The sequence below is a fragment of the Elephantulus edwardii genome, unplaced genomic scaffold (assembly GCF_000299155.1).
Source record: "Elephantulus edwardii isolate Elephantulus edwardi_28Jun2011 unplaced genomic scaffold, EleEdw1.0 scaffold00037, whole genome shotgun sequence".
Classification (NCBI taxonomy): Eukaryota; Metazoa; Chordata; class Mammalia; order Macroscelidea; family Macroscelididae; genus Elephantulus; species Elephantulus edwardii.
The window spans coordinates 8,776,222-8,791,995 of NW_006399787.1; the positions used below are offsets into that span (position 1 = coordinate 8,776,222).

The 15,774-nt window shown below is 41.1% G+C and overlaps 1 protein-coding gene across 1 annotated transcript in view; it reads right to left on the reverse strand.

Annotated features, from left to right (window-relative positions):
• GPATCH2L (G patch domain containing 2-like) overlaps positions 1-15,774 on the reverse strand; it is a 67,226-nt gene that overhangs the window by 12,699 nt on the left and 38,753 nt on the right. Inside the window, exons 7-8 of the mRNA XM_006884775.1 lie at positions 13,509-13,548; positions 9,968-10,053 (exon numbers count right to left, since the gene is read on the reverse strand). Coding sequence (XP_006884837.1) covers positions 9,968-10,053; positions 13,509-13,548 — 126 coding nt within the window. The remainder of the gene's footprint in view (positions 1-9,967; positions 10,054-13,508; positions 13,549-15,774) is intronic.

Here is a 15,774-nt window from a genome sequence, read left to right on the forward strand (position 1 = left end):
CTACCCCATTCCCACTAATTGCCTGGTACATTCTAAAGCCTTCAAATTGTATAAATTCTACACTGGGGATATAGCAATGAAACAAACAGACAAGCTCTCCTCGATGGATCTTGTAGCCTAGTCCTATTTCCAACTGTACAGCTTTTCTGGTTGCAGGATCTCAACAACACAGCAACGGTGGCAGGGGTACAGAGGGGTCATGTTCATCCCCCAAACTCAATCTAATGCTCCTTCCTTCTTAAAACAGTTCTCTAAAACCCATTTCCCATTAGAAAAGCCATTTCAAAGAAGGCAGAATAGTATCTTACCTTAGGGCTGTGTTCAAAAGAGTTATTTCCTTTCTCCATGTTCCTTCCCAGTAAAGTTTTGAGGAAGGGACAAGAGGGATAGTTAAGTTGTTATAAAAGGACACCAAGACATTTCTCTTCTTGGTTTTAAGTGGACACAGTATGGGGAGGACTTATAGCTTGAGTTTTCTATTTAAGGACAGCCTGTGAGGGCTCTACCTGCTTGGGAAGAATCTTAGAGGACAAAGAAGAAAGAGGACCCAGAGCGTGCCTGGGGAAAGCACCAGGATGCTAGGTGCGCAGAGCACGAGGCCTGACAGGAAATGGAGCCTCCCACGCTCGGAAGCAGCTCCCAGAGTGAAGAGTCACACAGGTGCGGCTGGAAGAATCCCCTGCCATGTGTCTCTCTCCAGCCTGGCATGAGAGTTGGACACGGTCTCAGTTTTAGCTTCCTATTCTGAAAGGCAGTCTGGTCTTCCGTTTATCTTTCAAATATCCTATATTAACTTTGTCAATCAACTGTAGACATTAAGAACTAAGTTTAAAAAAGGATAATAAAGAGGTTGGTTCCTCCTCCTCCCGTCCATTTTTATTCAGGGGTATTTAATGTCTTTTTCACCTGTGTGTGCCAAGAGGGAGAGGGAGGGTGTAGGGACGGCAGGACTTGAGTAGATCCGATCCATTCACTTTGACAGCATCACTGTCTACTTTCACTTGACAAAAATTGAAAAGGAGCAGCCTACAAGAGAGAGATGCAAAAGTCCAGGAGAAAAGAATCTAAACTTCTCTTTACTCCAGCACAGAGCCCCTTCTCGGTAGAAACAACAGAATTAAGGAGACTTTTTTTTAAAACTTTTTCAAGAGCTGTGTATTGTTCTCAAGTGCAACCACATACTACATGAAAAGGAGTTTACTGATTCAACAAGAAGAGAGGAACATTCTCAGTGAGACAACACAGCAGCTGTGGCAATGGGTCCAATGTCAGAGATAATGAGGGTGGCAGAGGACTGGACGGGGTTTTGATCTGTCGTTCACAGGATCACTATGAGCCGTCCTCACCTCACTGGCACATAACAGCAGCAGCAACGGGGGCAGGACAGACGGGGGACTAAGTGTTAGTCCAACATCACTACTGAATTAAAACTCAATTTTTCACTTGGGTGGCAAATGAATTTTACAACATGAGCATCACAAAAGGAGCTCTTACAAAACACAGGCCTCCCACCCATCCCCTAACTCAGCAGGAGGGGCTCCAGCACAGTCAGCCAGCAACATGTGTGAAACGTTTCCTCTGGTAATTCTGATAAGCTCCCACCGATTGTGAAATTTCCTGACTGAAAAGTCTAGCAAATTTCTAAAGCCAGTCTCGTCAATAAACATGATCTAAACATTTAGCCCGAAGACTAACAGAATGATTAAATAATATAAAATTAGATAAAAAAGTTAGTGTTCCCAGTACACACGCAATTAACCTAGAGAAAAAGCAGGCTCCCTTTTTTCTGTTTCGTCTGCTTTGGGAACCTTAGGGACAATTTTCTCTCAGGCCAGTGACCACTCTGGGAGCACACTTCATTCACGGCATGCAGACCCCCAAGAGGGTCCCATTCTGGAACTGTGGCAGCATTTGCAAAAGGTACTTATGCGGGAGAAATGAACAGTAAAAGCAAAAAATACAGTCTTTAAACAGTCTTACTTAAGGAAAAGTCCTAAATTCCTCTCATCTGCATGAAGGTGAATGCTGAAGATTAACAATTAATTCAAAGCATACCTCTGTAGAGCCACACATAAACACAGTATTTCTATTTTCTTTCTTTTTTTTTTTTGCAAGTAACTGATGGATCAGGTGAGCTGTTAAAACTGCAGTGTTACTTAGGAAACTGGGCAGATCACTATGTCCCTGGGGCAGGAATGTACTTTTAGGGGGAAAAAAAATTACTTTGAGAAACGCATGCATGTATAATAGAACCAATGTAGGCAAAAAGTAACTGATGTGACTGCTTTAGATTCTGAACAAAGATGTTTGGAGTCACTCCTAAGGAGAGAAAACTGTCTTTATCTGCCAATGGCAAGCCAGCTTAAGAAGAGTTCACCTTCAAAAATCACTCATTGTAAAGTAGCCACTGAAAGATTCCTTTTAATATGAAATGAAAATAAAATCTAATGAGAAACAGTATTTGTTTTCTTTTTTTCTTAAATGCCTACAAATAGTAACTCAAGGGAAAAAATTATTGATGTTTCTGGGGACCAGAAGGTCATTTATTTCATATATCCCAATTTTTCTCCTTAATTACTAATCCATTCACCTCAATTATTTTTAACAAAAATTTATGGGCCTACCACGTGTGTAATATTGCACTGGATGTGTTCAGGGTAGACACAAGATGATGGAACCAAGGGCTTTCTGTCCACCAGGAGCTCACAACACGGTGAATCAGGCCAATTAAAAAAAATAAAGAACTAACAGATACAAAACACTGGGCTGTAATAAAGAAACAGGGAGAGAGCTGAGGTAAAATGAGCGATGGGAGATAAAATGTGGACATGCCAGAGAGGAGGCCTCTCTCCCTTCATAAAGGTGATTCAATTCTATCTTCAGAGTTAAATGACATTCACTAAACAGCAGGGGAAAAGCCAATACATGCTTATTATAGGGAGGGGGGTGATGGGGATCTGGTGAGCTAGTGGGTAAGAAGTTGCACTGTCAGATAAAAGACTAGCAGTTCAAGCCCACCCACTGCTCTGTGGGGGAAATATGGGCAATTTCCTCTCACAATTTACAAACTCTAAAAATCCACTGGAGGGTCAACTATAAGTAGGTTTAACGCAACAGCACATAACAATGGCACCCCCATCAACACCACACATGGGAAAAGGTAAAACCTTGGTACTAAAAGCAACAGAAAATCACAATTGTCATGGGAAATAGAGGAGGTTTTTCTAGTCAGAGGATCACACACAAACCCACTACCATGTCACAGTAACAAATCACAGCAACACTCCAGAACAAAGGTAAACTCTCCTGGATGATTACCAGAGCAGTGAATCTTTACAAAATTACACCTGTCAAACATTTCTCCTGGAGAGCATCTGGTGGGTTAGAAACATCAACCTTGTAGTTAACACTGAGTGCTGTAACCTGTACCACCAGGACGTCTTCTGGTCTGGAGAAGTTGTTAATTCCACTAACGGTTTTCAGTCAGAGCTATATCTCTGAAGTATATGACAAACTGCTCACCAGCTCCTGAAATTCTCCATAATCTAGTTCCCTGACTGGCATATCATGAAACTGTTTCATGCCACCCACAGGGGCAGAACTATTCCACATCATGATTCGAAAGACAAGCATATCAGCAATGAAGAGAAAAGTGTTCTCAACTCCCCTTGAGCAAAAAGATGGTGGCCAGCTGAGTCATTCAACATATGACGTAAGAATCAAGAAATGAGGACTAGAGAGCGTGAAGCTCTGCTAGGATTGGGCAGCCTTAAGCACACTATTAGAGCAGAAACTTTTTTTTTCTTTTCACACGTGACCTAAACTAAGGCAATGAAGAGGCAAGGAAGAGATGCAGTGCATCCTACCCTCCCCAACAGATACAGGACTTAATAAAAGGTTCTCTCCTCCAAGCCCTGAGGTAAAACCTGAGGCTGTTTACTGTGGCTCCAAAGGTCAAAATTAATAGCATGAATAGAGTCTCCTTCTTGCTCTTTGAAACTCCTTGTCAAGTGGCACAGCCAGCTGGGCACATAACTCTGATATGCAGATCTTAAGCTTGTGAACAGATAAAATGAATTACAATGAGCTTGGCCTATCATATTTCAACTCTCTAATGGGCAAGAAGAGCTCACTCTCTTTCACCCAAACGGTCTCAAAAAATGTCTTCCACAGTCCATTTGGGGCCATTTAAAGCACCTCAAGCCCTGTAATCCATCTTAATAGGAAAAGACTCTGAAAGCCAATTCCAAGTTTTTAAGAATGCATGGTTCAACGGACAAAGTGCAAAACATACAGCAAAAATATTAACTACCAGAATATTAAGCTTTTCCCCTATATCATTTTATTTAGATTCCCACTAGTCAAGTAAAAAAAAGAACTAATATGTCCATTTTTAAAATGAGGACACTGAATTATGACTAAGTCTGAAACTGAAGTCATTTGCCTGATCAGGAAAAGCAAGATTCTTGCTTGGTCGTGCCTCATTCAACATCCATTCTCTTAACGTCATTCTGCCCATGCCAACATCCCATGAAGGAGATGAGGAACACGTATAACGTTTGTGTATGCAACTGGCTGGTGTCTGTTGTCCTTTCTGGAACTGGGAATAAGATTTCTCAAAGGAAATAGCTTATTTACAAGGAAGCTGATCTACAGGTAAAAAAAGATAATCAATCACTAAGCTATTTCAGAACTAAAAAAGAAGAAAATGTGGAAATGGTGATATATTAATTACAAATATCTTCCAAAACAGGGGAACGGTCACTTTTTGGCTAAATTTCAAAACTGTCATGAAATACTGTCAAAGTACATACAACTGGTGACTTGTACCTCATACAGAGATGCAGCCACTGACAGCCTATAGTATACTGTTCTCTAATGCTATAAATAAAAGCTGTTTCTTAATCTTTCATGGGAAAAAACTGCTTACAGGACTAATCTAATTACAATGCTGTGACTGTGTGCCTTTGCCAACAATACCACAGCCTCAACCAGAACACCAATCACACCACCTACTGTTGGAGCTCGAGCAACAATATCGAGTATTTCTACTTCAATCACAGCACACTCATCAACAGCAGGACCAAAACAACCAACTCTAACAGTGGCTTTAAGAATTTCATCCACACACTCTACCAACTAGTCAACTTCCCATACATCCAACCCTCCTCCCCCATTCAATAATAAACTACTAGGTGCTGGGAGCTGCAGAAGAAAGGCACTCTTTTTACCTGAAGCACTCCCCCAAGGCTAAGGAAGTCCAGAGTTCTGTCACCAGTAAGGAAGAACGAGCACAATGTCCAAGCAGGAAAGGGAGCTCTCCCTCAGGCAAATCACAAAGCCCCAGCCCTAAGGTCATAGCACGCAGGGCAGCAGGGCAACAGTCCTCAACGTGACTCCTTACTAGAATTCCTTGAGGAGCATTACAAAACCAAAGCCTGTGTCCTGTCCCCAGTCAATTAAATCACAATCCTGGGAGGTGGAATCTAGCACAGATAGTTTTTTTAAAAGCTTCCCAAGTTGATTCCAAAGTTTCAGCAGGGCTTTGGCAATCAGCAATCTATAGGATTTCTCAGTGATACTTCTGGAAACCTCTTAGTCCACAAGTGTATCGGATAGTACAAAACAACAAAGATGATTCTCTCTCTTATTCATTGTACCTGCCATCTGTGTTGTATTAAAATATATCAATACAGTGATCTCTTACAATTACTATTTTATTATTTCTTTGTGTAGAACAATAAAATACTAAACTCTGATAAGTAAGACTCTACCCTAAGGTCACTCCCTGCACCCTGCTTTCCCACCTGCCTCCCCCCCCCCGCAGACCCCAAGGCCTCACTCTTAGACCCAGATCACTCGAGCAGTGAGGGAGCCCTGACTGCTTCGGCGTGGCAGGCTTGGCAAGTGGAACTGGCCGTGTCCAGGCAGGAAGCTGCCTCAGCGTAACCTGACGGGGAATAAGCCTTCACAGTTCAGGCATGATTATCAAACTCTTTGTGCTCTTCAAGGAGAGTAATTATAGGCATGTGAAAAAAGGGAAGCACTCCCTGAGGAACTCTTCCTCACATGCTTCCCAAGAGGCACGAGGGCCATTAAAAATTCCATGATGAAGAGGAAAAACAGCCTGGGAACAGCCAGGAGGCAATACAGCAAATTAATACACCAGCCCTCCTCGGGGATAGCTGTGATAAAACAGGAGACACTTCTCTCTTCGCAAAATAGAATTATACCACTAATGATAACATGGTCACCACACACACACAAATCGTTCTAATGATGGGTGTGAAATTCCCAACGCTGCCCAGATGCTTTGAAAGAAATCTTTTTTTCCTTTCCTACAAATAAAATGGAAAAAGAAAAAGATAAAATTTCCATTAGCAACTGTTTTTAACACAGTTAAACCTGCCGCTTCCCTGCGACTGTCACTCCTTAGCGGTCCCTCCTCAGCGCCAGGCTTCTGTCAACGGCTTGCTCTTCAGAAAGCTCAGTGTCAGGCCTGAATCTGACCTCACCTGTCCACCACAACAGCAGCTGGAAGTATCTTATGGTGGCTATACTGTTCCTTGTCAACTGAGCCCCTGCCAAGAAGGGACTCCATGTCAGAAGGAAGTTCAGCGTCGATTTCATCTCCCTCATTTTCTATGAGGTGTACAGCACTCACCTCTGCTGACCATTCCTCAAAAAACAGTAGTCACCAACTCCACTAACTGCGGACCCCAACGAGTAAAGAATTCTAGCAACAAATCCTAAACATGCAACATACTTAAATAAAAATGTGTGCTACTCTGCTAATTCCTGTACAGTTTAAAATATCCAAAAAGTAAACTAAAAAGATGATAAATATACATCATTCTAAAATATCCCTTCCTCCACCCCAGAGTACCTCCGTGCGTGTAACCAACTCTGTGCCCATAGCCCTGTGCATGCTGCTGCCCAGAAATGAGGATAGATGAGCTATAACCCTCTGTGTTCTCTCTACTTTACCTTCAGCAATCATGAAATGCTACAGGCAGTATTTCCCTCAGGCTGATGGTACTAGAAGGCACACAGTCTAGACTTCCTTATGTTTCCAAGATCAACTACAAGCAGTGCTAAGCAAGAAGGTAGAGATCATGGTAACAAGACACACAAGGCAGCTGCCCAGTCCAGCCACAAGATGAGATGTTTAGAGGAACAGGAACCTGATAAAAGCACAGGATCAGATCTCAGCACAGCACAGCTTTTGGTAGCAAACATAGAAGGAGGGTAAAGTGATTCACTTCAGTCTGACCTTACTTACCCAACAAGTTGACAATTTATTCAATGTTAAAAGAAAAAAGTTGAAGAATTGCCTTTCAATCGAAATCACGTGTCCTCTGAAACAGATTGAGTACCTCCTAAGACAATGTCTCTTAGCCTCTGAGTTAGGGATCCCTTGTCTGTGCTTCCAATCATTCTAGTGCACAACTTGGATTGTAAGGCACTTACCACTCCACAATGTATAACTGGCAATTTCCATACTTGACTTTCCCATGACACTGGCTTTAACTGTCTTGAACAGGGTACCTACAAAGAGCCTGGTACATAGGAAGAAGTCAGCAAATGCTAAGGGAGTGAAAGAATGAGAAATGATCAGCAGGTGTTAGGGGCCATCAATTCCACGCTGGCTCATAGCAACGATGAGGACAAGAGATCTTGGACAAGAAATCTTGCCTGATCCTGTGCAATACTCAATCTTTGCTGCACTTACACCCACTGTTGCAGCCACTGTGTCAACCATCTTGTTGAGAATCCTCAGATTCTCCACCTTTCTAAGCATCACATCTTTTCTAGGGACTAGTCCCTGCTGACAACATGCTCAAAGAACTGTTGCCGCTAAGGAGCACTCTGGCTACACTTATTCAAAGACCGATTTGTTCTTCTGGCAGTCAATACTTTCTGCCAACGCTACCATTCAAAGTCTTCCTTATTCACTGTGCAACTTTCATAAACACATGAAGTAACTGAAAATACCATGGCATAGATTAGTCATAACTTGTTGTTGATAAGTGCCGTGGAGTCACAGACAACTTGTATTCAAAAATTGTTATACTAGTGGTGCTGGGGAAGAGCAGTTTCATATCATCTCACAATTTTCCACATTTTTAGTAGTATCATTTGTGCTGCTTCTCTTTTAAAACTTCAATGTCAAATATATGAGCACTCTATTTAAAAACTTAGCTAACTCATTGCCATCAAGTGGGAATCAACTCAGAGCAGACCCTCTAGCAGGTTTTCATGGGCTGTAAATCGCAGGAGAGGAGACTGGTCATCTTTCTCCCTCAGATAAAGCTTACTATGGCTTCATGCATGCATACACACAAATACACACACTTTAGAGCACAGGGGACATAGCTGTAGCAACTACTCAGACATGGAGACTGAATCACTGAATCTGAAGCTGAAGACCATGGCTTCAGGGGATATCTAGGTCAAACAGCAAAATACAGTTACTTTATGAAACAGCAAAATACAGTTACTTTATGAAGGCAGTGTTCCACATACCAGACCAGTTACGTAGCATCTAGGTTCTTACAAGCTTGCAAACAACCATCTAAGAAGCAACTGTTGATTTCTTCTTGTCTGGAGTATGTTGCTGTTTACCACCGAGTTGGAACTGACCCATAGCTGGCCAACCACCCAACCCCTGCAGGTGTTTAGAGGCAGTTAATTACATGGAACAGACCCTCCAGCAGGTTTTTAGAGGCTGTAAATCACAGGAGAGGAGAATGCCCATCCTCCTCCCACAGAGCAGCTGGTGAATTTGAACTACACGCCCTCAGGATTGCACCGCAGCTTTTTGCCACTAGGCCACCACAAGGACTCACTGCTCATACGAACCACAGTGTTCTCTAACTTGAGGCCAGAACAAAAGGTACCACGCTACCACCACCAATCACTCTGACCAAGACCACACAGAAGGTCCTGGTTAGAATGGGTAAAAGGAAACCTACCTTGAAAGTAAAGGACCGACTCAGACAAGTAACAGATGGGATGATAAAAACAAACAACATCTGAACAATCCTCAGAACAAGCAACCACACAAGGCCAAAAGGGCAGCATTTACGGTAAGAAGAACAGGGGAACCAGACAAATGGAAATGGGAAGCCCAAGGAAGAAGCAGAAAGGGTGCTGACACACAGCAGACATCTCAATCAATTATTAAAACCTTATTTCATTCACATCTTATCTAGCATCAGAGAATTTATACTGAGATGCATAAAATTCACTCAACAAATATATACTGAAGGCCTACTGGGAGTCAGATACTATGTTAAATGCTAGGGATAAATACAAGACAAAGTCTCTCTCTACTTATGGAACTCATATTCTAATGAGAGAAACTGGGGAGGGACACTGAAGAGAACTGAAAAAGACAAAACTAATAAACAAGTTCATTACAGTTTGTCCTAAAAGCTATCAAAAAGCAAAGAGATTAAATGACGTGCTGGAAGCAGCTGCTTTCGAGAAGACAGTCGGAGGCAGCATCTGAGCCTAAGACAAGAGTCCGAGACAGTATTCCCGGGAAAGGGACAAGGGTGGCGGCCAAAAATAGTTGCTATTTTTGAAGAATAAAGCGGAGGCCTGTGGTATAGGTGGATCTCTCCATCTATGAAAAAAGGTTACATTAAAGGAGGTTGGACATGTAGGCAAAAGTCAGGCACACAGGGCTTTGCAGGTCACAGGAAGGACCACCAATACTATTCTTTGAGCATGGGCTATCACAAAATTAACATGAAATACGAGTCAACAAACTTGGATTAAAGTCAAGCTTGATTACACACCAGTCACAGTACCACCTAAGTCTTCAGTTTCTGTACTGCTAAAGGATCTACTGACTTAAAATCTGTTGTGAGGATCTAATAAGATACTATATGTATAAAAGTTTTATAATTTGAAAAATTTATGGGGAAAAATTATCACCCAGAAGAAAAGAAACGATTACCTGGCAGTGCAGTGGGCTGGTGAACACCTTCGGTGAGAAGCATCAGCAAGAACATCCAGGGAGTAGAGAGGAGAGAGGGGATTAAACTACCGGAATAAAGAAGATTATTTTAGTAGGGCTAGTATCAAAAAGAGTTGATCCTAAAGGGTAACTTGTTATCTGAATATTTTTCCCTTCGAATGTTCAACTCTTCTGTCAACCCAAACAGAGACACCATTAAATAAAGTTGCAATATTTAATATGTGCCCGTGACCAGCAGACATAAACACACCCCTTTCCACTGAATCCATTTTCTTTCACAATATGCCTGCAGAACGATCCTCACAGAGGCAGCCTGCTACGCCATCTCTCACCCACGGACTGAATGGCGGGTTCAAAGTGCTTGCCTCTGCTTAGCCGTCAAGTGTCTGACTGGTAAACAGCACTTTTCAAACACCTGAGATGTGGTTTTAACAGCTGTCAGGTGCTATCTTTACTCCCAGCATGCTATGAATGAGACCTAAACTGCCCAATCCCGCGCCATCCTCGTGTCTCTGCCGGGCTCAAGCCCACCGTGGCAGTCCCGGTACCAGTCCATCTCATTAAGGGCCGTCCTCTTTCTGACTCTGCCTTTCACAGTATGATGTATCTCTCCAAGGACAAGTTCCTCTGAAAATATGTCCAAAGTACGTGAGATCTATTACAAAATATGAGATACATCACTTAAATGGCAGAAGACAGTATGTTCTAAATGATATGAACAGGAACTTCCACTAATTAACACTGGAGTAGCACTTTTTCTCAAGAAAACTGACATAAAAATGACATTACATTTCACTATTTTGGCAAAGACGCTTCTAGCAAGTAAGTGATGAGCACTAGCAAACAGGAAAGTTTAATGTAAACAGAACCAGACCACCAATTTAAGTATCTAAACTCTCATTTTTAGTCTAACAAGTGCTCTGGTGGCCTAGTCCATAGGGAATTGCACTGCTAACTCAAATTTTGGCAGTTTGAGTCCACCAGTGGCTCTGTAGGAGAAATGTGGACGCTCTACTCTCACGTGATTTACAGCTTCAGAAAACCCACTAGAAAGTGAGCTATGAGTTCCTTGCTTTCAAGTGAATGAGTAAGTTGCCATGTGGTAAAAATTACATACCCTCTTTGAATTGTACTATCTTTACCTGATGGAAGTCTTATTATTGTGCCCACCTTTTTAATAGAGCTATCTGTGGAGGCAAAATGAAACACTGCATCTGTAAAATGTCAGTAAAACTGACCTCCAAAGATGGTCCTAAGGATCAAACAGTTTATTACACATTTAGGTACTTCATTGTAGATGTGCTTATTTTCTTGAGTTTTTTCTTCCACAAAAAAATAGTGCAAAACTAAGTCTAGAATTTCGGATAATGACTTCAAAAGTACCTAGAAAGAGGCCTCCCCTCCACACTTCCTTTCAAGGAGGGAGGTCCATCCCTTTATGGATTTAACTTTCTAATAAATCTATCTTTACTATTTTACCTTGAAAAAAAAAAGTTCTGAGAAAGTCACTGCTGTACCTGCACCTGAGTTTCCATCCCAGTTCTACTAGATGTTTAACCTGAGGCCAATGACTCTGGGTTAATCTCATAAACATCTGGCCTGTCGTTTATAAAATATCATACAGCCCTTCAGTTGAGCCTTTTCTACCTTTAGATCTCCTGATGCAAACAAGGTCAATAGTCTGTCTAGCTCACAGTTTTTCCAACTGCAGTCTCTCACCTCATTAACTTTTCTGGCAGGACAGGGCAAGGTTCAGACCTGTTGTTGACAGGATTGCTTTGAATCAGCTCTACAGATCCTAACAGCAGCAGCAGCAGCAACATACCACTTACACTACTTTTCATAATTTCCTTCTATCACCTTATTTTAACTGAGCCTTGTTCTTACTATAGTTTCATGAAATAGAGTGCTTAAAGCAATGATTATATCTTTTTAAAGCACATTATGATACACAATTTAAAATAAAGTTTCCATATAAATAGGGTCTACCATCATAAAAATGGTCATCAAAAATGTTTCAAATAAAGTTTCCATATAAATAGGGTCTACCATCATAAAAATGGTCATCAAAAATGTTTCATATATACTAGTTCCTCAGTGGCCCAGTGGTAAGAAGTTTTAAGTTCAAACCCACCAGCTGCTCCATGAGAAAACGGGCAGTCTCCTCCTGGGCAATATGAAGTCTCTGAAATCTTACTGGAGGGTCAGCTACAAATCAATTCTGATTCAACAGCACACAACAACTACCTGGTGGGACAGTCCATAAGGAGCTGTACTGCTCACCCAAAGATGGTACCTCTCTGGTGGTTGAGGAGAAAGATGAGCAATCTCCTCCCCTGTAATTTATAGTCTCAGAAAACCCACTGGAGGGGCAGTACGAGTCAGCTCCAACTTGACAGTAATGTTTGGAGTTGAACTACCACTGCAGTCGTTCATTTCACAATAGCAACTCCACCTGAACGTTCCAAGCCTAAAAAGATATATTCACTCAATAAGCTATTAACCCATTTAAAAAAAAATCAATAGGGTGCCTAAGATTTTTACCTACCAGCTATTTTACAACTCTCTCCAAAATAAATAATGAATACCTTAAACATAGAAGAACATAGTGACAGCCACTGTCAGTATTTTTCTCTTGTTGCTGAACAAAACAGCACAGCAAAGCAGACACTAATTCAACAGTTTCTCCATGTGTAATTCAACACTGCATGTTTGTTTGTTTTTGTTCTTCCTTGTTGTGTATACTGGAAATGGATCGACTGACACAGGAGCAGACTACCCATCCTTCTCCATCAGAGCATCTGGTGGATTCGAACCACACAGCTTTGTGACTGCAATGCAGCTTCTTGCCACTAGGCCACCAGAGCTCCTTTAGATCCCTACCAACTTTCCCTTCCTAACATCAACTCACTGACAGTGAATTTGTTATCTAATCTTTCAAGTTGTCAAGTGGACCCCATATAGATAGATTTTGAAAGAACAAAATACTCAAGGCAGACTGTTTACTAGTTATGCTACCCTTTGGTTTTCAAAAGGCTTCAGGGAATAAGCTGTATTTTATTTTGACCTTCCACAAGGCCCTAGATAGGAAAAGGCGCGCCTTCAGGGTGAGTTTCCAAGGCTGGGTTCCAGAGTGGTTCTACCTTCAACTGCTTCTTATGTTCAGACTTCAACCTGGTGCGTATTCACAGCACTAGATTCTAATACTGAACTAACCAAAAGCAGATGAGGCTTTTTCTGTTTTGCTACTACAGAGCTAAAAAAAAAATACAAACATGGTCCCTGTGAACTATATGCTACTAGTAATAAATAATATAAAGAGAAAAATCTGTTTCTTATTGGAGAGGATCAAATGTTCTTGGACAGGTATCTTGCAAGAAACTCAGAACTGCCAAGCGAATAGAAACTCTTACCTCCTGTGTACAAGTGGAAATGTGAGGAAAATCAGAAGCCAACACTTTGTCCTTTCTAAAGAAAAGAAAATCAAATCATAAAATAAAGACGACAAAAGCAACCTTACCTGATTTCGTTCTCTTTTCCCAGCGGACGGTAACCAGAAACTAAAGAGAGGGAAAGAATAACAAGAAAGAAAACAATAAAAGAAATGGTCAGAAAATACAGAGTTAGGGAGACAATAAAAAAGACTGGATAACAAAAACAAGTAAAGAAATAGGGTAAAGGAGGAATTGGGAGAGAGGAAAAGTATTAAATATGTGGAAGCTTCTTAGCTGACAATAACTCTTCAGAAGAGCTTCAACACAGAATGTTTAAAAACTAGCCATTTAGAAACAAAGCCAAGATTATGCTCTGGTCTGATTCGCTCTCAGCTGCACATTAGGACTTTAACTATGTGCACGTTTTGTGTATTTCTGTAAACTGAAAGTTCATTCAGGCTGGATGTATATAGGGTCCTATCTGGGTACTGTCCATAAACCTCACAGGAGATGTCAAAGAGCCAACCAAGTTAGATGAAGCTGGCACTGAAAAATAGGCCAGAGTGACTCTCATGCAGGCTTTCCAAGTACACTTCCACCACAATTTAAAATTATAAAAAAAGTTATTTCTATAAATGCTGCTCTTGTTGTTGAGTTTGTTTCCACTCATGAGACCTTATGGACAGCACAGCACAATGCTGCCTGGGCCTCACAAGCACTGCTATGTCACTGTATCACCTGATCTCACGAAGGGTCCTCATCTTTTCCTCAGATTTCCTGCTTTATTTAACACTGTGTCCTTCTCCAGGGACTAAGGCCTACTGATACCAGGCCCAAAGTAAATGCAATCAAGTTTTGCCATCTTCACATCTAAGAATTCTGGCTACACTTCTTCCAAAATAAGACTTGTTAGTTCTTCTGGAAGTCAGTGGTATATTCAATATTCATCAATAACACCACAGCAGGAATCCATCAACTCTTCCTCAATCTTCCTTATTCACTGTCCAGCTTTCACATGCATATGAGGTGACTGAAAAGACTATGGCTTGATGGAGGAACAACTTAAGTTCAATGCAGTACATTGTTTGATTTCTTGACAACTGCTTTCCAGTAGCTTTCTACCAAATTTCTTCAATGACTGAACATTCTCCGTGCTACATCCACCTGTTGAAACATCTCAGATGACACTCTGTCCATACCTGGAGCTTTGTTCTTTGCCAACATCCTCAGTGCAGCGTGGACTTTTTCTTTCAGTCCTATATGTTCTCAATCATATGAAACTCTCTCAAATGGCTGAACGTAGGCCAATCCTTTTTTGATGCAGTGACTGTATAATTCCTTCTATTATCTTTTGATGTTTCTTGTGCTGTTCAGTAATTTTCCCACAGTAAATTTCTCCAATATTGAGGCTTGCATGTTCTTCTTCAGTTCTTTCAGCCTGAGAAATGCTGGACATGTTATTCCCTTGTGTTTTCGAACTCCAGGTCTTCGCACATTTAATTACAAAACTCCGTCTTTCTTAGCCACCCGTTGAAATTGTGCTTGACCCTTTTATCATCATGTCTTCCCTTCACTTTGCCTCTTCTATAATCTAGTTTCAAGAGTCTTTCTGAATCCAAGCTTGTCACTTCTGGTATCCATTTTAGTTATTTCTTTCCTGTTCTTCCAATGACCTTTTGTTTTCTTCATGTATGATGTCCTTCACCCTGGAGCTTGTCTAGTCTTCAGCCATCTGTGTTCAATGCATCAAATTTAAAAATGGTTCTTACATTCAGCTGCGACATAATAAAAATTAAAACTTGACTTTCATGGACTGGTTTTCATTTTCTTCATTTTCAATTGCAACTTGCATATTAGGTGTTGATAGTCCTGGCATCAACATCTGACTGATGATAATGAGCTTCTCCACCATCTTTCCAAAGACGAGGTAGATGCAATGCCTATAAAAATTATTTGGGAGGGTCCACATGTTTAGCTGCCATTTATGTAAAGAAAAGGGACTTGGTCATGGAAAATTCTACCACGCAATCTCTGGTTCCACATGTGTCATCACCAAGGTCTTAAATATCAACTTCTGATCCTTTGTTTCCAACTTTCACATTCCCAGTGATTATTAATGTAATCTGACTGTATGTTTGATCAATTTCAGACTCCATATGCCGGTAAAAATCTTCAATTTCTCCATATTTGGCATGAGTAGTTGGTGCATAAATCTAAGTTTTAACTGTCTTCCTTCATGTATAACATGTATATATATGTTATCCTATCACTGACACATCACAGTACTTCAAGATAAATCTTTTTTTAAAAAATTTTATTAGTTTTAATGAACATTTACAGAGATTTTGGGTT